The sequence below is a fragment of the Neurospora tetrasperma genome (genome assembly GCF_000213175.1).
Source record: "Neurospora tetrasperma FGSC 2508 unplaced genomic scaffold NEUTE1scaffold_4, whole genome shotgun sequence".
NCBI classification, from domain to species: domain Eukaryota; kingdom Fungi; phylum Ascomycota; class Sordariomycetes; order Sordariales; family Sordariaceae; genus Neurospora; species Neurospora tetrasperma.
This window is the reverse complement of record NW_009799102.1, coordinates 1,581,909-1,602,190: the sequence shown is the minus strand read 5'-3', so window position 1 is coordinate 1,602,190 and position 20,282 is coordinate 1,581,909. Positions and strand designations below refer to the sequence as shown.

Genomic DNA, 20,282 nt, shown 5'->3' with positions numbered 1-20,282 from the left:
GTGTGATATGAGCCGGGGTCGCACACCCACTACCCTGTCAGCCCGTCTAGCCAAGTTAACCCCCGACCGGCCCAAGAAACATCCGCAAGCTGCTTTACGGCGTCAAGTGGGCCTTTGATCTTGATCATGCCTCTACCGCAAAATGGATGCCATACCTGGACGGCATGTTGCTCCCAGCTCGGTCATTGATGGTTTGTGGAGGTGATGTATATTAAACATGAATCTGTTTGACTTGGTATTGTCAAGACAGGATCACCAAGGTACTAATCAAGAAGGTCAGAATCCAATAATAAGCTCCAAGGGCAAGCAAATGAATACCATCGGGACAACCAGTTACTATATAGAACTGACAGGGGTCTCTCTACAGTAGTCATTTTTGGGTTTAAAACGGGGGTGACAAGCGCATAGGGTTCCACGGGGCAATCGGTTGCTCGTTACAGATACCACCTCAACCTTTGCGGATCACTTCCTACTAGATAAGGCGAGACTTGGCTTTTCGGACTCACTCCCCAAAATCTTTTCCCTTGGGTCTGATGTTGTCATTCTTCTTGCGGGATGGAAGAGTGACATTCCTGGGAGTTTCTCGGTCCTTATGTACATCCTACCTCTTCACAAATTGTCGTCAAGATGTGTGGTCATTCGAAACTGATAAAGTACCCCCCTACCAGCCTGCGTCAAAGCGCTCGCCTAGAGCAGCACCCCAAAAGCCAAAACACGCTCTGAGACGAATCTGTTACAGCACACCTCCTGGCTCCTACATCTTTCCCATATCCGTCCTCCCTCCCGTAAACATGGACCGGAATGAATCGAGGCTGAGCTATACATTTGATACTACCATACAACCTTCCACAGCACCTAAAATGCGACATTCAGACAATAGCGCCAGGGATTAGTGGAAACAGATTCAACCGATGCGTTATCCCAGGCTTCCCAACTGCCTAGTCCTATGTAGCCATTCCCATATCAGCCAAGTACGGAAACTTCTCGCCCAAAATGCCGAATGCTGCTATAGTAGCAGAGCAGTCAAGGGAAGATATTATTGTGCCAACGCCTCCGTCACGTGGAATGATCCCCGGAAAATGTTTCGTGACAACCTCCTTTTCCTGGCCGCTAGTAGTCCATCCCTAGGGACCCTGTCATTGCTATTATCTACGAGCTATAACGCCCGGATGCCGAATGTTAGAATGTGCCCGAGGTTGAGATGGGAAGCAATGGCTTCCCTTGCTACGATCAGTCACACTGTATCCCCGGAATCGTGAGATCCGAAACTGCTAAACGTAAAACTTCAAGAAGGGCCTTATCTCCTCATTTTCCCTTCTCACCTTGTTCGTCTTCTTCCTCTTCTTCATCCGTTGTCTTCTTTCTCTGTGTGTGTGCTCATTTCTCTCATTTTTTTTTTCCCCAGTCTTTTTCCGTCTCGGACCTCCTGTCGCAACCTTCGCTTCTTGATATATCAACACAGAGCAGGAACTCGTCAATTGTTTATACGTACGACATCACATCTAGACATATATATCCTGCCGATCATATTCGCACTCCGGCGCATCCCTTTCCCGGTCGATAGGGCACAGAGACGAATTTTCACGAATATACGATAATACCCGTTCTCAATCGCAAACCAAGAGGGAACAAGAAGTTGCTGAGAAGGGAACCAGAAGAAGGAACAAGCACAGATACCCAAGATGAAGGTTACGACAGCAGTTTTGGCCGCTCTGAGCATGGCCCCGTTCGCTCTCGGAAAGGTTGCTCACAACGTTTACCCCAGCGTCCGCCGAGGAGACATTGCTCTCGAGGTTCGTGACAAGGGCAATGACAACCAAAACAACAACGCCAACGCCAATGGCAGCAACGACAACAAGGATAACAAGGACAAGAACAACGGGAAAGACTCCAAGAAAGCAACAGAGCAAGAAATTGCCGAACTTGCCAAGCTCATCGGTCTCACCGCAGGCCTCAACGCTCAGCTCAACCTCCTCTGGGTCAACCTAGGTGGCGGATCCGTTACCACCATTATCAACTCGGAAAAGACCGTCACCGTGACCGCCACCCAAGCCGCGACGGTAGTCAACGGTGCCGCCGGTGGCGCCGACGCGACGGCGATAGCCAGCACCGCTCCTGCGTCTGACGTGCCCTCCGCCGCTCCGGCGACTCCCACCCAGCCCGCCGGCGTCGCTGCCCCAGCAGGAGGAGCCGCCACGCACACCGTCACCGTCGGCGGACCGCAAGGTCTGGCCTTTAGCCCGGCGCAGACGAAGGCGGCCGTGGGCGATACCGTCATCTTCACCTTCCTCAGCCAGAACCACACCGTGACGCAGTCGGCCTTTGATAAACCCTGCGTGGCGCTCCCTGGAGGCATGGACTCGGGTTTCCAGGCCAATGTCAACAACACCGTGAACCCTCCGCCGCAGGTCGCTATGCAGGTCATGGTTGATACGCCTCTTTGTAAGGTTTCCCCATGTCTTTTTTTTTCTTTTTTTTCTCTATTTTCTTTCTCCTCTTTTTCCACTCCTCGATTTAATGGTCTTGCTAACCCCCTCACAGGGTTCTACTGCCGCCAAGCAAACCACTGCGGCAAGGGCATGGTCTTTTCCATTAACCCTACTGCCCAAAAGACCCATGCTCAATTCCAAGCCCAGGCCATTGCGCAGAACGGCACTGGCACGGACAGTGGCATCACCGGCGGTAATGCTTCCGCTGCTCCTCCCGCAGCTCCTTCCGCAACCGTTGGCGGTGATACCACTGCAACAGCCGTGGCTGGTGGTGCGGCCCAAGCAACTGGAAACATTGTGACTGGTGTTGGCCAGGTTGCCGCGGACGGCTCGTGCGTATGCGCCGTTTCTTGCGCTGCCGGTTCTTTCCCCAATGTTGCGGCCCAGGGTGTGAACGCCTTTGGTGGCGTAGGTGGTGAGTAGTTCGCCTGCATCTCGATTTCGTGACCAAAAGCTGACATCATCCAAGGTTCGATTCCTAGAGCCATGGCTCTGGGTGCTCCTCCTGCTGCCTAAGCACACACACCTTGGATGTGAGCATCTGATGCTTGGAGCGTTTGAAAGAAAGTCAGCGATAGAGAAGGGAATGCCATGTTCTTTTTCTGTAGTATCAAAGATGCTACTTGTATACTTTAGCTTTTCTTGACCGTGCTAGTCATGTCAATGACTTGAAGCACGCCTTTCTGGCTGGGACATTGTTTGCGAGTTGATCGCATGAAGGGGCAAGGGACAGGATTACGGTTGGATACCTATAACTTGGTCAGGAATGGCTGTCGCTTGAAGCGTTACACACATTAATAATCTTCTTCACTGCGAAATGTTATCCCGCCGCTGTCCTTACCTTGGTTATCAAATGCCGTAAGAATCAACAAAGGAGCTGCAATACTGAGATCAGCCAAAAGACAGAAGTTTGACAAGCCAGTTTGCGCACATGCAAAACAGTGATAAGGACAACCGTAGCCGACCGAGCATGCGTCGGCCCCACACGGGAAAAAAAGCCTTCCGGATTTGATGATGCTTCCAAGAAATTGTGTTAATTCAAGATGGTATTCCCACGCTCACGCCATGAATGCCCAAGCTTTGCTCCAATAAATCAAGATACTCCCCAAGTCTTCCTCCCTGGTCTGTGACGCCGTAAAACACTCCGAACGGTATAAAGATGGATGGAAAGACCGATCCCGGTCTGATAGACACGGGGGCATCCCCGCAACTGCTTATAGTCGCTGTCGACTATGGGGATGAGGTAAATAAAGATAATCGCGCAGCGAGAAAGACGAGTTCCCGTTGATCAGATTCATATCTCCTCCAACCACGTGGGTAGTTGGACTGTTTGAGATGGCCGTTTATTTCTTCTTGGCAGCCTCAGCAGCCCTCTTCGCATCGGCTAAGTGGGAGAAAGAGAGTCAGCAAGGGAGTAGAGAAGGGGCTAGAGTGCGATGACGTTGATCGAAGAGATGACAAATTTGTGTCATAATGGGCAGAGATAGCCTGGAGACCAAGTGGATAGAACTTACCGGCCGCCTGCTTGGCCCTCATGAGGGCGGCGACAGCTTCCTTATCGCGCTGCATCTCAGTGCCGCTCTTGTTGTTGACCTTCTTCTGTTGCAGGGAGAAGGGCGGACATTAGCAAAGCCCCTGATTAGTGTCATCTTTCGGCATTGGGAAGTCATACCTGAGCAGCTTGCTTCTTGAGGTTAGCCTCACGGGCCTTCTCGCGCTGGTTACCGCGGGACATGGTGTTTGGCGGTTGGCGGTGAATGGATGACGAAGCGAAGATATTAGACGCGGTAAGTAGCGCGTGCGGGTAAAGGCAGGGCAAGGTCGAAGAATAGAAGTTAGGGAGCGTTTCAGAAGTCCGTAGACCCGGTCAGGCGGTTGTTGTGCTCCCTGGAAGATCGCGCGATGAGGAGGAATTGGAAAACTGGCTGAGTGAGTGGTCAGGGGATCCGAGAAGACTTGAAAGCATTGATCGAGGTGCGAGGCTGAGTGGTGAGGGAGCCACCGTACTGGACCCACTCAAAGAGAGTTTGGTTCTGGGCGCTTCGACTGCTGGGGTCGGACAAGGCCTGGTGGTCAGGGCGCGACCTGGTGGCCAATCGAATTTTCAGCTTTGCAAAGGACACTGCCGCGCTCTGGCACCTCCCTCTGCGCTAGGGATCGGGCGCGGTGGGTCATGATCGCGGTGTAGTGTAAGCACGGGGTACTGAAATCTGTAAGCCCCGCGAGAAGTCTTGTTCTCGGCTTGTACTCCATCGGATTGTTTTTCTCGGCATTTGTTTGGATATCAATATCAAATCTAGTAACAAAAGGAGCCGTTTGCTCAGTCAGTTCCATCACAAAAGAAGAAGAAAAACATGCCCTCAGGGTTCGAGTTACTGAGAACCTAGGTCTGATGCCCGCAGGGTGGTTGTAGTCGTTAGGCACGGGCCACCAGGGGCATTGGGGCAAGCAAGGTAGGTAGGTAGTAGATAGTGAGTGTAGAATTGGGAGCAGTCACAACTCACGAAGCCTTCTCGACACCCACCTCAATCAATGTCATGCGGAAACCTGGAAACTCGTGCCTGATATATTCGGGTCATTTGAGCCTCTTGTTAATTCGTGCTTTCAACATCTAGGTATCTTTTGATATCAGATCTTGTCAGCGCTATCTTGGACGATCAGGAACGCTCAGTGAAAGGACCCACATGAAGCATTCATTGTTAGCGCCGCCTCGGCAGTATCCGAACACACGTAAAATAGTGTACAGTACATGTACATAGTACAGTAGATGCATCGCTGCCGATCCATGGACAGTCGCTCTGTTCAGTTGCTTTGCAAATTCCAAATGTTGTCATATGACTAGGAACCTGCGAGAAGAAGTCCAGGTCGATTTACAACTTTTCGCGTCTGTTTTCCAAACCTCTGCTGCTATTCTGGAGCATCTGCTTGGGCACTTCCACGTCCCAGGCTACATGCAAATCTGAAACGGGCCTCGAAAACCGTCAACCAATCGACCGGCCGAGTTCACCCCAACTTGAAGATGAATTCATTGTCCAGATCGACCCCGGCAACTATGTATTGGGAAGATACGTATCCTTGGCCAATTCCTTGCAAGCATGCTCACTTGAAAGAGGCGGCTGCAGGGGCATTGGATGGGATTTGATCTGCACGTCTTTTTTAGCCGCCTTGCGTCCATTGACTGGCTCAAACGTCAGGCCGTGGAACCATTCCTAGCTCGCCAGATATCTGGGGAAACTGGACGAGGGTAAGAGGAAAGAAAACCTTGGAGATGAGCAGATCTGACTGGTCTGCTAACCCTCATCCCGCGGGTCCTCACATTTGGCTCGGTCCAAAAAAAAACCAAAAAAAAAAAAACAAAACCCAAGTGGGACGACTTAACTCCTTGAGCGCCTACTGCTTCATTGGCCATGAGAGTTTCCTCGATAAAAGCGACCCATGCGAAACACTAGAAACACTCACGGCCCAGATCCTTGCCGTCTCTGTTCTATTCATGTGCCGGACCGTCAATCATTCAATCATATTGTTCGACGGAACATTGCCTTTGTAAGAGCATGTGCGTCCCTTCTCTGCCGTCCGATATATCAGTAGACTCCTCATTGTGTCCATTGCGTGTGGCCCATCTCCTCCCCATTTCATCCGTATGAACAATTCGCTCTCTTTATTCAGCCTCCCGCAGCCCTATTGTCCTTGGGAGACAATGGCCATGGGCCATCCTTAGCCATTCATTCCTTATTGCTACATAAGTCCTCGATAGAACCCAGACCTCTACGGTCTCTACTTACTTCTTACGCCTTTCCTTACCTTCCTGTTCCCCCGGACTCTTCTCTCCTAGTCTTCGACAGAGGAAAAAAAGACCACCGCCAAAACATCTGCTTGCCAGATACATCTTCAGGAAAAAAACCCACACAAAATAGCAATCTGCAGGTCAGAGGCTACGATAGCGGTCTCATCAAGACATTCATTGTGAGTCAATATGCATGAACACGAGCAGCACAACGGCGACAACCAGTTTCCTGTACCAGACAGGACTGACCCAAACCCAGAATCAGCATTCGAATACGAGGAGCTCGAGATGCTTCCTACGATCAAAGGTACCGGCTACCTAGTCCTCAATGGACTTCGGGCTCTCACCCTCATCGGCCTCGCCATGGCCATGGCGTCCTCTTGGATCATGATTGTACTCTCATGTCTTGGTGGACGCTTCGACTTTTTCGACTCGGCTTCCCACTTCTTCGTCTTCGCCGTCGCCATCTTTCTCTTCATCTCCGAGTTGAACATTAGGTCGTTCAGAGGATTCTTTGCCAGGAGCTGGCCTGTCCTATGTCCGACTCATTCACTGGTATGGCTCGGTCTAGCCATGGTCGTCATGGGCTGCGCCATCATGGGCGATCTGGTCAAACCGGCCTACTCCATGGACAACCTCGGACTCGCCATGTGGCGCCTCGTACTCGCCTCGGGCATCCTCTCCCTCACTTTCGGCGTCTTCAACGTCGTCGCGTCGCTCATCTTCAACACTTCTGAAGGCGAGGGCAAGATCAGAAGACGAATCACGGCCAGAATGATCCGCAGCCACGGTGACCAAGCTAAGGGCATCATCGAGAAGCAGGACCCATTCCCTGACTACTACAGTAGCCAGAGTGGCTACCCCGAGGATCTGCCACCGGCGGTGAACGACCACTACTACCCCCCGGTGGTGCAGGAGCAAGAGCAGCCGGAGCTGGACAACACCTTCAAGGCGCGGGCGCACAGATGGACCAGGGCGGCCTTTCCCAAAAACTTTCGCAAATCCGGCAGGTTCCCCGTCATTAGCGACCCCATCCCCAGCGTTGGGGTGGTGGCGCCCACTCCTCAGATGAACGCGGACAGCAAGCGATCTGGTGATCATACTGTCGACCTCGAACGCGGCGACAGCTTCCGCAGCAACCGCAGAAACAGTGGCGGACGCTTCCCTATCAACACCGGCGCAGGAAGAAACAACAGCCCTCCGCCCCAGAATGACCGTTCCAGCCCCGTCTCGCCAAACGTCCAGAGACCGCCAACTGTGCTACACCCTTACTACAATGGCGGTAGGAGGAGCCCGAGTCTGTACAGTGATGCGAACATGTCCCGGTTCTAAGGGTTGGTGGGCTGAGTGATGATGGGTCGTACAATTTGAGATGGGCTGGGATATGAGCGACGGACTTCTGTAGATAGCTGGCATTTTTTTCTTCTCTTTTTCTTTCCCCTGTTCTTTTCATTTTTATTCCTTTGAAAATACCCAGTATGAGAGATTCTGCATATGGTCAAGGCGTTTTTGTATTCTTGGCCCAGGTGCCATCATGACGAAGAATTGAGAATACACAGTTAATGGTTCACTTCCGAAAGGGGATACGACTCACGAAAAGGGAGAAAGCTGATAATGTGGGAAACAGTGGTGAAATGTATGAAGATAAGTATGCGTCATCGCATCACGAAAAGGAAAAGAAATACGTTATGAGATCCAAAATTGGAAGAACAACCCAAGTCAGTCTGCACTCAGTTCAGTTGAGGACCTGCATTTAGCCCATGGAGGCGTGATGGGGAACATGGATGAATCCAGCTTGCGATAGTGAAGGTGAAAGGGGAACCCAACGTCGGGTCGGTCTGATAAGCCCAAGCAATGTAGTGGCCTGTGCATACCGATAAGATACACAGTACGTACCTTTTGTGCATCCGTATCGCGGCAGGCTATTGTAGGTACCTCTACTGCTCTACACTAGGTACCTAGGTATTGCAAAAGCACATTCACGCCCTTCTTGGCCTGCAGTGGCTCCAGTGTCCACCCTTTGCAGACAAAGCAACCTGGATTGCGAGGACGGGAGGAGCGACTTCTTCTCGTCACCAATCTTCTCGCCCTCCTTCCACTTTGCAACTCGAAACTGTAAATCTAAGAAAATCGTACATAAACCGCGACAAGTTTCTGGTCTCCCGCTGACCCCTCGACAATCCACAGCTAAGAGGACAAAGACCTCTTCGAATTGACCCGTCAGAAGAATCACCAGTTCAGCAACCTTCACCCGCCCATCACCACCGAATCACCACGCTATCTCGGCTCATCCATCTGACGGTCTTTGCTCCTCCGTTTCGTTGTTCTGCTGTTCTCTTCGCGCCACTTTTGCAACTTGCCGCCTCTTGACAGCCATCTAGAGAATTGTATACCGACGAGCATTGACTACAAACAGCACGCTTCGAATGGTGCGTCGATCGTGGTCGGGGTGACACATCAATAGAGGCAGGCCGTGGAGGATTGCGCTTTGGGGGGGGAAAAAAGCAAGGACAACACAAAACAAGACAACGCACACATTGATCAAGTCGTGACTTCTGGTAGAAGATAAACTATCTGCCTCTACCGCCTTCAAACTTCCCTGAAGGCCAGGAGAAAAAAGACTTGGGCCAGTTTGAGCATATCTCTGTGTGGTGGTGTATTCCCTTTCGCGCAAGCACTTTGCTGCGAAAAACACAAACCAAGAATCCAAAAAAGGTCTATCATTAGTTGGCGCGACCCTGCGTCTGTCTCCTTGTTCCACGTCTGCGGCGGTACCTGGTATCCGTTGACGCTTTCAACAATGGCCGACGACGCCGCTGATGTTGCCGAGGACTATCGGCAGGCCCTGGAGGACTTGACCGTAAACTCAAGGATAGAGATTGCGACTTTGACGAATATTGCGCGAGAGAACGCCCACCATGGTTTGGCCATTGCTGAGGTCTTGACAAACCACATCAAAAAGGTACGCCGCCTCTCCACCGCGACGGTTCTGGCCCAAGGCATAGACAACCGAGACCTATGAGCAACGCCACTTCCTCAAAAGATGCATGTGTCTGATACTTTACCTAGGTCCCACCTCCTCGAACCCTACCGGCCCTCTACGTGCTCGACTCGGTGGTCAAGAATGTCCCGACACCATACGCCCTCTACTTTGGGCCCAAGCTCTACTCCATCTTCATGGGCGCCTACACCAAAGTCGACAACCCAACCAGGCGGAAGATGGACGAGATGCTGAAGACCTGGAAGGAGCCAGTACCGGGCTCGATATCCACGAAGCCCGTGTTCCCTCCCGAGGTGGTCAAACCGATCGAGAACGCCCTGATCGCGGCCAAGAATGTTGCCCTTCAAGTCAACCAGAGCAGTTACCAAGGGCAGCAGTATATGCTCCGCGGAGCCCGTCCCCCAGCCCCTCCTCACAGAGATACGCCAACTCCTCCAAACGTTCGACCAGCGACACAACAACCAGGACAGCAATATCCGCCTCCTAACGGACATATGCCGCCGCACGGAGGAAACGCGGCCTTTCCTATGCGCCCTCATAACGTATGTTACCCCTGTCTTTCTTGTTCGATCTCTTTCGTGCATTGATACTAACAACACTCCCAGGGTCCCGATGTGCTTCCTCCTCGCGCCACCACCCAGCCTCCGTATGGAGCCCCCTATCACCAGCCCCAAGTTCCTTACCAGGGTATAAGCATAGAGAGGTTAAGAGACGATATCCAGCAGCTCATCGTTGCAGAGAGGGCCGAGTTTGCGCGAGATCCGCTGGACGTAGGTAAACAAACTAGACTGAAGGCCTTGCTGGATCTGCAGACCTTGATTCAGAGGCCAGACGTGCCGCAGGAGCAGTTAATGCTCGTGAAAGAAAAGATCACTGAACTGTCCGTAAACATGCGCAGCGCTGCTACTGCCGCCTCTGCTGCTGCTGCTGCTGCTGCTACTGGCAGCGCTCCTGTCGCCGCCGCGCCTCTTCAATATCCCGTCCCATACACCGCTACCCCAACACCTCCGGTCATTCCCGGTGCTGTTCCTCCTCCTCCTCCTCCTCAAGTACCAGGGGGGCGTCCTCCTTCTGCCTCGGCCGTGGCGGGTCCGAGTGCTGGTGCCGGAGGTGCCCTCTCGATAGACTCTTTGTTCGGGCAAGGCGCTCTCGCCGCCTTGCTGGCTGGTGCTACCCGAAAGTCTGCTACCCCTACACCATCACAGACAGGCACGCCACAGCCTCCCATCGCGACACCGATACCACCACCGGCTGTACCACCGGTAGCTGGAGCTCCTACTCCGGTTCCCGCTGCTGCCGCTGGTAGTCTGGCAGCCTTGCCACCCGTCATCGCGGCTGTTCTTCGATCACAAACACCAACAGTGGGCCTGGCAGCACCACCACCTCTCGAGGCTCCTAAGCCCGCAGCTTCCGCTCCTCCCACCGTTCCCGCGGCCGCACCGCCAGCACCAGTGTCCAACCCATCAGCGTTACTTGCCATGCTTCGACAATCCGGTCTTCTGTCCGGCACCACTCCTGCTGCTCCCGCTCCCGTAGCAACAGCACCCGCCGCCGCCCCGGCCGCCGCCTGGACCTATACCCTCAAACAGTACCGCGGCCCACAACTCATCAACCGACTCCACGAAGACCTCGGCCCCCCCTGCACACAGTGCGGCCGGCGGTTCGGCACCGACGAGGAAGGCCGGCGCAAGAAGACAGCGCACATGGACTGGCACTTCCGCGTGCACCAGCGGGTGACGGACGCGGAGCGACGCGGACAGCACCGGTCCTGGTGGGTGGAGCAGTCAGATTGGGTGAACTCATTGGAAGCGATTGATTCTGATCACGGTCACCGTTCTGATACTACTGCTGGTGGTGGTGCCGGTGGTCATGGTGGTCGTGGTGGAGGTGTGCCGGGTCAGGATACACTCAACTATGATGATAATGTGGATGAGGATGAGGATGATTATGACCCCGAGGCGAGCTTCAATAATTCTTATAACCCCAACTCTCTGTACCCAGGTGGTGGCATCATGGGTGCTGATCATTCGGGAGGTCATGGTGGCGGGAAAGCCATGCCCGGTCACGGCGGTGGTAGAAAGGGAGGCAAAAGGGGCGGTCTCGACTACATCCCCGTTCCCGAGGATTCCGCCAAAGTCAATAACATGTGCCCCATCTGCCAGGAAAGATTCGAGATGAAGTGGCTTGATGAGGCGCAGGAGTGGGTGTGGATGGACGCCACGAAAGTAGGCGAGAGGGTATATCATGCCAGTTGCCATAAGGAGGTAAATGGCAGTGTTGGTGGCGGTGTTGGGCCTGGAGATGGTGGTGACAATGGATTAATGAGCATGGGCGGGGAGAATGGATTTGGGGGGAGGAAGAGGAAGGCTGAGGTAAGTCTCTAGTTCGTGGCAAGGATGTAGTTGATTGCATTGCTAACTTTGATGAAACAGGATGATGCTTATTCAGGGGTCAAGGGAAGGATAAAGTTGGAATATTGAGAGTGCTGCGAGGCGCGAGCCAGTCAGTAAGTGGGAAGGTAAGGCCAAACACGGCTATCAAGGGGAAAAGGAGGCGTAAAGGGATCAAGGGTGGTGGTTGATCGAGTACTGTTGAGCATATGGTCAGCACAAAGCTTGGGTACCCGAAAGATCATCCGAATACAAAAGCGAATCTTCGAAGCGTTATCGAGCTAGTGCTCTATCGTTACTATGCTTTTGCCATCAGTTTGAGGTCAAACGCAAACGCCTTGCTAGTGCATTGACTTGCCAGAGTTGTACAAACACAGCGCGATACGTAAGCTGGAGAAGCACAATACCGCCATTGTTAAACACGTTCTCGAAGAGACTTGACCTTGGTCTGGATTTCTGTCATATGCCGTCCGAATGAGAGCAGACACCATCTTCAGTACTTATTCTAGCTCGGACATTGACCATAGTGAATCTGCAAATAGATCGTTGTTTTATGCAGGACTAGGTTGGATGAGACGCTTCTCAGCAAGGACTACAGTAGAATACAAGAAGTGTACGTTTTTCTCGCTCTAAGGTGACCAATCATCATACCGGTTTTCAGAATGGTAAAACCGTCAAGAGGCATCTAACGAAAGAGAAGAAATAAAGTATCAGTCGCGGAAGGATCATAACCATCAAGAAACCCTCTGCTTTGAAGAAGAACCAGATAGGATACACCGGACCTAGAGCAATACCCTACCGCTGCCCCTCCACTAACGTAGTGACCCAGAAAAATGAATACCAATACGCCGCAAATAACGATAGCCTCCGGCCCCATAGCAGTAACTTTTTTTTTCCTCCATGGTTCTTTATCCATCTCAAGGGGTATCTCCTCCCTGAACTGATCCCTCGCCTGTGTGCTTTCTCTTCAGATTCGTCTTCCTCAGCTTTTCCCTGGGCCTTTATCTCCGCGAGCCAGCAGGAACCGAACCCTTTAGTTGTTGGGCGTGCTGTTGGATGTGAAGGCATAATTAGGAGGAAAATTGATGCCGTTCGGTCCAACAGTGATGTTTCCAGGCAAGCCCATCACAATCGGGTCATCGTTGGCTGCATTCTTGTCATTCCGATCGCCGCGTCTGTCATCGCCACTGTTGTTTCGATGCTTCTCGCGACCCTGCCGCCAGCGGTTACCGGCAGGGGGCGGTCCACCTGCGTTCCCATTAGGATGCTGGGGCTCCTCATCTCGGCGGCTTGACTTGGGACCATGGTTACCCCCTTTGTCTGTCTGCATACGTCGACTGATGGCTTTTGACGAAACACCTGCGCCAATCTCAATGTCTGGCTCCTCGACAACAAGACCGGTGGTAATAGGTTGGCCACCACTTCCGCCATAGGGCGCCGTCAACATCCATTTCCGGTCGGCTTCGGTGAGCTTATGAATAGGAATGACACTAATCCCAGTCTGGTAGTCACTGCAGTCACGGGGGCCAAAGCCAACACCCCAACGAGTCTACAAAATCGTTAGTTGGCGACCAATAACGAAGATATGAGTCGCAAACTTACCCGCAGCTGGACGTCGGAGCCTCTGTTCTCTTCCATGGCTTTCTTTGCATTCTCAGCATCTTGACGGTAGTACATCTTGACAAAGGCATGTCTTTTCTCTTTGTTGACAATGCACGTTTGTACTTCGCCATAGCGACCAAAGATGGAGCGGAGTTCAGCTTCGGAACATCTACATGTCTGTCAGTCAATGCACATATAGGCTGGAGATCAGCTTGGCAAACTTACGTCACACCGCCGACAAACAGCGTGCGGCTATACACCTTGATGTGACCATTGGGAAGAGTAGGATCGTGTTTGACCCATTTCTCGGAGGGCGGCTCCTGACCGGGGCTTTCATGTCTACGGCTGGGGGGCGACCGTTGTCGGTAGTCGGGAATACGCATATCCCGGTCTCTACCACGATCATCCGGACGGCCACGGGGCGGGGTGCTCCTCCCATAATCAAAGCGATCGTTACCGCGGGCTCGAGGCGACCCCCTGACATCCCAGCGCCGCGGCGAGCGTGAGCGAGAGCGACCCCGAGGCCTATTTGGAGACCTCATCCCATCATGATAGCCATTACGATCACGTGATTCATCATGTCTCACGGACTCCCATGCAGGGGCAGCAGATACACCGCCAGCAGGGGGAGGAGGAGGATAGCCGGCATATAGAGGCTGAGCAACGGACTGGGGAGGTGCTGCCGGGGCGGTGCCACTTGGTTGACCCATCAGCTGCATTACACTGGCAATCTTGTCAAGAGGGATGCCCTGGGCGGCGAGGGCGGCGAACAGCTGAACCGTCGTGGCGGCATTCGCACTAGGGGCTGCTCCTGGCACTTGCGCAGGCTGAGCTGGCTGTGCGGCCGGAGCTGGGAAGCCAAATGGCATCGTCGGTGGCATGTTCACCGACTGCCCCGCCGGCTGCGATGCTGATAAGTACGGCATACCCGGGTGCCCCACACCGGGAAGAAATCCGGCTGGCAATGCTCCATTGCTAGGCTGGCCAGAAGTAGGAAACATGGGATGCGGCGTGGAAGGAGTAACAGGAGGAATCTGCGGGACCCCCACTTGTACCGGAGACGGGGCCACAGCCGCAGTTACGGCCGGGGCGGGAGCAGGGGCGGCCGCGCTGGAATTACTCTGAGCCGCATTCGCATTCAAGCGGGCAAGATTTGCTAAGGTCTCCAGGATGTTGGACGGCATTACGGCGGTAGTTGTAGGCATAGGGAGAGGTCTGCTAGCGGCCTGCAAGGAAGCCAGCGGGTTGGGAGGGGGACTGCCTGGTGGTGTTGTCGAGACATCTATCGGCACACGATACAGTTAGATCAGGCAAACAACGAGCACCGCACAGGCGTAAGGGCATATGCTTGGAAGGAACCGGGCAAAACCTACTGGGCTGTTGATGAGCATTCAGCTTCTCTTTGAAGGTGTTGACCATATCGGGAGGAAACGTCTGGCCCTTTTCCCATATGTCGACCAGCTTCTTGATCTTCTCCTACAAGACGATACGGGTGTGAGTTTATGAACAACATGATACTGGACACTAAATACAACCAAGAATGGATGCACGATATGGTCTAGAAAAGTGAAGACGACTGGTGTGGCCTGATCTTACAGCCGCTCCCAAGTGTGCTCGGGGTCTAGTCCGTTGGCAGAAATGGAGGTATAAGTGTAAGACGGCACATGAGTGTGCGGTTGTGTGCGTACCTTTTGATCCTCGGGGGCCGAAGAGATGATGGCGTTCATGAACATGGGCATTAGTTCAGTCACTCTATGGACACCGGCAGCATAGGTGCCATCCTGTGCACCAAGGGTGACGGGCTGTTCAAGGGCCTTTGCCTTCTCCAACCATTTGCGGGTTACGGAATCTACGACGTATAGGACGCCCAGCTTGTGAGTGTTTGGTGTCTTCTTGTAGTGGGTATATAACTTCTGAACCAGCTGTGATTCGTACTGTCAAAGGATGTGTGGTTAGCTCTGGTGCCTCCATCGTGCATACTGTCGAGCCCAGACATGGCGCGCTTCTTACCTGGACGTTGTTCAAACACAGCATGGTGAGGCTATTGATCTTCGAGCCAGAGACACCGGGCGGTTTCAGGTTTTGCATGTCCCCGAGGCCCTTCTCTAGTTCAGCTACGGCCGCCTGTGACGACGACATGATTGATGATTTTTGTTTAAAAAATCGAGCAAGACCAGCTGAAGTCGGCAATCAACTTGGCCGTTGGGCTTGGAGATACAAGCTGCGATGTAGTACGGTTGTGATACGGTGAAGGCTGATTAAAGGTTTTATGCCAATACCATGCTCCTTTGTCACGGGTGGAAAGACGGAGTACGTTGATTAAGGCTCAAACAGGTCGGCATCCAAGGTCTGCTTTCCTTGCTTCTCGACGTATATCACCGAGGTTACGAAGCTGCAATTTGCCCGCGCCACCGGGTACTCAGAAGAGAGCAGCTTGTACGAAGAGACTGTCCTTTCTGTGCGTCTTAAGACGAGCGCAGAAGCCGTAGGCCAGTGCAAAGTCCTAGCAAAAAAAGAGAAGCCGAGAGGCCAGAGATATATGTTGCTGGCCGGCGCGTGTGCGAGCAAGAATACGATGGTCCTTTTTATTTTTCTGACGTGACGCGCGAAGTGGAAACCACCAGCTGGGGATAGCTGTGACGACGTGCAAGAACCGCAACGAAAGCAGCTGTACGAAGGGCAGCCGAGATCAGGACTTGACCTGCGCGGATGTGATCTGGGCGCACCCTTTTACTGTGAGGCTACTAAGTAGAAAGTGAGAAAATCCAGGTGAGCTTGTGCTGAGTCGAGACAAATCCTGGGCGACTAGTCGATTACTGGATTGCTGGATTGACAAAGGCGGTCTCCGTTGGCGTTTAAGATTATTTTCGCTGATGACGACAAAAGCGTGATGTGGTGGTGATGCGAGAAGTGAGGAGGGAGTTGGGGTTGGAAAGCGGGGAGAAAGAAAAGTTGTCGTTGCAGAAGTAGAAGAAGTGGACTGGACGGGGAGTGCCAGTGGTCGGTGGTTGGTGCAGGTGGGTGGGTACTCGGCTGTAGTGGCTGCCCTGATCTTGACTCTACTCGAGTCGTCTGTCGGGTTCGATTGCATCCGTCCGTCGCTTCGGTTTGCCTGCCCTGCTGCCTGTGCTGCTGTGGCACCGTGGCTGTGATGCGTGGCCCGAGGAACGAACTGGCAGGCACTTTTTCAAGCCACCCGATCACGCCTCGATTGGTTCGAATCAGACCCGCCTCGAACTGTTGTGACTGAAGACTCGGAAAACCTTCTTTTAAAACGAGAACCTTGCAGAGAGGTGTCAAACGTGTTGTGGCCTGACGCACGTACATACCAAGAGTATGAGGCACTAAGGCAACAAAGCCCAGACGGATTGCGGTAAATTAGGAACACCAACCGTTGATCCACATCCTACTTGAGATTGGATGAAGCCCTACACTGGAGTCGGTTGCGTGCTCCATCCGACTCTCCATGCAACCCCGAAGGTTCCACGAACATTGATGATGAGCGTTGAGTGTCGAGGACGTGCTAGGGAACAGATTGTGCAGGCGGGTTCATCTGTTATCAATCCGTCCATCAATTGGCAATTCCAATGTTGTTTTCTGGAAACCCGGAGCAGGAACGTTTCCACACCTGTCAAAAGGGGCGGCTTCCCCGGATGAGTTAGGGATCTCGCAAGGGCCAAGTACATAGGTAGTCCCAAAGGCCCAAAGGGTTCCGTGACGTCAATGCATGTCGGTGTCGACCTCGACATGCGAGTGAACAAGCAGTTTTGACATGGCCATGTTGAGGTCTGGTCTGACAACCGCTGTCCCTCGAGACACATGCGATTGCAGAGACGTGCACATGATGTCGGTGCCGCAAGTGTTCAGCGTGGTCGTGTCCAGGTGTTCTTCCGGTCTTCCGTCGTCGGCCATCCTTTTACCGCGCGCATGGACGGGAGGAGACTTGGGAACCGAAACACACGTGTGGGAGCCGCCCCGCGTTCGATCCTTAGAACGGCGTCAGCGACCCCCTGACCCGCTCGAGCTCGGCAGCTCGGCCAAGCTACCTCCACGTACATCCGGATAGAAACGTTGAACCTTTGGCCCGCAGAGTTCCATGTTCAGCTTCATGATCCAAATTGACCACATTCAGGGCTGGGTATTGTATTCATCGAAATACAGAGACCTGGCGCCGGCCTCTACGGTGATTACGGTGTGGGCTTCTCCAGTCTCATACTCGCGGATACGCGCGGGAAGAGGAGCAGCTGCCTGTCTACGAGTCGGCCATTGTGGATCAAGCAGCGTGTCGTGTCAAGAGCATCGCGGTGTATTGTACAATACAACCTGACTTCGTGAGAGAACTGGCCCAAACACCCCGGTCCACTGGCCCGAGCAGAGTGGGAGCCCCGCCCATTTGCTCCCGCCCGTGAACATTATTGGATCCAATTGGCACTGGCAATTGCGGGCAATTCGCATCCAGTCGGGGCAGGCCAATCCCCCGGCAGGAGCGACGGGAGCAGAGCCCGCCAAAGCCACCTAACGGACCTCTGGACCTGCCCTGGTTCGCTGGTTGCGACGGCAGGTCAGGCATATTTTCCCACGCATTGCCTGCTCCCCGGCTGCGCTTTTTTTTCAAGCCCGTGCCGCCTTGATTGCTTCAACCTGAACTTTTTCCCTTTCTTCTCTCCTTTCCGTACTGTTCCTTTCTCCTCAACCACACCACATCCCGTCCTCCCACTCAGTAAACCATGGCTCCCGTTATGCGCCTGGGCTCCGCCGCCCTGAGGTCCTCCATCAACCTCACTTCTCGCCAGACTGCCTTCACTGCCGCCAGATGCTACTCTTCCAAGACTCAGGTAAGGCAGTCTCATGAGCCGGGGACACACTGACATCATCCGCTGACCGCGCTTCTTTGGCCGTGATAGACTCTCAAGGAGCGCTTCGCTGAGCTCCTCCCCGAGAACATCGAGAAGATCAAGGCCCTCCGCAAGTAAGCTCTACCTCTGCCTCGGCATAAGCTGTCGATAGCTTCTCGACTCGTCTATCGTGTTGCTGATCTGTCCTGCCAACCTCAGGGAGCACGGTTCCAAGGTCGTCGACAAGGTCACTCTCGACCAGGTCTATGGCGGTGCCCGTGGCATCAAGTGCCTTGTCTGGGAGGGTTCCGTCCTCGACGCCGAGGAGGGTATCCGTTTCCGCGGCAAGACCATCCCCGAGTGCCAGGAACTGCTTCCCAAGGCTCCCGGCGGCAAGGAGCCCCTGCCCGAGGGTACGTTCACACTCCTGCGCGCCTTGCCAGGACCATGCACCGTGAGATATCGTGTTTAAGCGGTCTTGTGTATTGACTTGCTACGCAGGTCTCTTCTGGCTTCTCCTGACCGGTGAGGTCCCCACCGAGCAGCAGGTCCGCGACCTTTCTGCCGAGTGGGCTGCCCGCTCCGATGTCCCCAAGTTCATTGAGGAGCTCATCGACCGCTGCCCCTCTGACCTCCACCCCATGGCTCAGCTCTCCCTCGCTGTCACCGCTCTCGAGCACACCTCTTCCTTCGCCCGTGCCTACGCCAAGGGTATCAACAAGAAGGAGTACTGGGGCTACACCTTTGAGGACTCCATGGACCTCATTGCCAAGCTCCCCACCATTGCTGCCCGCATCTACCAGAACGTGTTCAAGGGCGGCAAGGTCGCTGCTGTCCAGAAGGACAAGGACTACTCCTTCAACTTCGCCAACCAGCTCGGTTTCGGCGACAACAAGGACTTCGTTGAGCTCCTCCGTCTCTACCTCACCATCCACACCGATCACGAGGGTGGCAACGTCTCTGCCCACACCACTCACCTTGTCGGCTCTGCTCTCAGCTCTCCCTTCCTCTCCGTCGCTGCCGGTCTGAACGGTCTCGCCGGTCCCCTCCACGGTCTTGCCAACCAGGAGGTCCTTAACTGGCTCACCGAGATGAAGAAGGTCATCGGTGACGATCTCTCCGATGAGGCCATCACCAAGTACCTCTGGGACACCCTTAACGCCGGTCGCGTTGTTCCCGGTTACGGCCACGCCGTCCTCCGCAAGACCGACCCCCGCTACTCTGCCCAGCGCAAGTTCGCCCAGGAGCACCTCCCCGAGGACCCCATGTTCCAGCTCGTCAGCCAGGTCTACAAGATCGCCCCCAAGGTCCTCACCGAGCACGGCAAGACCAAGAACCCTTACCCCAACGTCGATGCCCACTCTGGTGTCCTTCTCCAGCACTATGGTCTTACTGAGGCCAACTACTACACTGTTCTCTTCGGTGTTTCCCGCGCCATTGGTGTCCTTCCTCAGCTGATTATCGACCGCGCCGTCGGTGCCCCCATTGAGAGGTATGTCTTGCTGCCATATGATATCGTGTCAGTTCAGGGCTATGGCTAACACTTCGACTCTAGGCCCAAGTCTTACTCCACTGACAAGTGGATCGAGATCTGCAAGAAGCTGTAAATCAAGCGATTGTTGTGATAGTAGTAATGGTCAGGTATTTTGGCGCGACGGTCGGAAAACGGTCGGGCTTCGGTTCTTTTCAGCATAGAATGGATGGGATCTTCATTTCAAGCAGCAGCCTTTTCGCGCCTCAGATGATGTATCGTGAACTACAAGGCACCAAGAGGGTTGGTGTGTGTACAGACATGTGGAGAAACATCCGGGGTTGTTGGAAGGCGATATCATCCATTTCATTCGCTTGTAATATACATATGACGACAATATACCACACACGCGTTCTTTGATGGCAATTCCCTTAACGAAACCGCTCACATCATTGAAGGTCTCACGACAATGACGCAGGCGTCGCTTGAGCAATTGAAGCCTTTGAGCCCATCCAGGGGTTTTCTTGTCCGCGGCAGGCAGTCAATAGGAAGAACGCTGGGGACTGTGTTGGCGCATGTGACGTGCAGAGCCAATCATGTAATGTTGCTAGACCCCTGGAGGCCGGAGTGCGACTTTGGACCCCGGCAGCCGTCCATGCAGCAAGAGCTACCCTGGAAGCCAAGAAGAAGACATGTAGTATCCCCAAAGT

The 20,282-nt window shown here is 53.7% G+C and overlaps 6 protein-coding genes across 6 annotated transcripts; 4 read left to right on the top strand and 2 right to left on the bottom strand.

The window, feature by feature from the left end:
- Positions 1–1,682: 1,682 nt before the first annotated feature.
- Positions 1,683–3,005, top strand: NEUTE1DRAFT_65088 (uncharacterized protein; the record flags this gene model as incomplete). Its single annotated transcript, XM_009853784.2, has 3 exons — positions 1,683–2,442; positions 2,542–2,904; positions 2,959–3,005. The coding sequence occupies 3 exons, from the start codon at positions 1,683–1,685 to the stop codon at positions 3,003–3,005; spliced, it is 1,170 nt and encodes a 389-aa protein (XP_009852086.1).
- Positions 3,006–3,337: 332 nt separating this feature from the next.
- NEUTE1DRAFT_95261 (uncharacterized protein) lies at positions 3,338–4,409 on the bottom strand (the record flags this gene model as incomplete). The annotated part of the gene is made up of 3 exons (XM_009853783.1): positions 3,338–3,873; positions 4,004–4,088; positions 4,162–4,409. 3 exons carry the CDS (start codon positions 4,222–4,224, stop codon positions 3,833–3,835), a joined length of 189 nt encoding a protein of 62 aa, XP_009852085.1.
- Positions 4,410–6,532: 2,123 nt separating this feature from the next.
- NEUTE1DRAFT_83762 (uncharacterized protein) lies at positions 6,533–7,605 on the top strand (the record flags this gene model as incomplete). Its single annotated transcript, XM_009853782.1, has 2 exons — positions 6,533–7,377; positions 7,483–7,605. 2 exons carry the CDS (start codon positions 6,562–6,564, stop codon positions 7,603–7,605), a joined length of 939 nt encoding a protein of 312 aa, XP_009852084.1.
- Positions 7,606–8,835: 1,230 nt separating this feature from the next.
- On the top strand, positions 8,836–12,090 carry NEUTE1DRAFT_147145 (uncharacterized protein; the record flags this gene model as incomplete). Its single annotated transcript, XM_009853781.1, has 4 exons — positions 8,836–9,235; positions 9,343–9,816; positions 9,880–11,646; positions 11,707–12,090. The coding sequence occupies 4 exons, from the start codon at positions 9,074–9,076 to the stop codon at positions 11,752–11,754; spliced, it is 2,451 nt and encodes an 816-aa protein (XP_009852083.1).
- Positions 12,091–12,697: 607 nt separating this feature from the next.
- NEUTE1DRAFT_138627 (uncharacterized protein) lies at positions 12,698–15,405 on the bottom strand (the record flags this gene model as incomplete). The annotated part of the gene is made up of 6 exons (XM_009853780.1): positions 12,698–13,213; positions 13,267–13,435; positions 13,492–14,548; positions 14,640–14,742; positions 14,955–15,200; positions 15,277–15,405. 6 exons carry the CDS (start codon positions 15,403–15,405, stop codon positions 12,698–12,700), a joined length of 2,220 nt encoding a protein of 739 aa, XP_009852082.1.
- A 2,473-nt stretch (positions 15,406–17,878) lies between these two features.
- Positions 17,879–19,998, top strand: NEUTE1DRAFT_130430 (mitochondrial citrate synthase; the record flags this gene model as incomplete). Its single annotated transcript, XM_009853779.1, has 5 exons — positions 17,879–18,101; positions 18,171–18,235; positions 18,321–18,514; positions 18,603–19,593; positions 19,657–19,998. The coding sequence occupies 5 exons, from the start codon at positions 17,994–17,996 to the stop codon at positions 19,706–19,708; spliced, it is 1,410 nt and encodes a 469-aa protein (XP_009852081.1).
- Between the last annotated feature and the right edge of the window lie 284 nt (positions 19,999–20,282).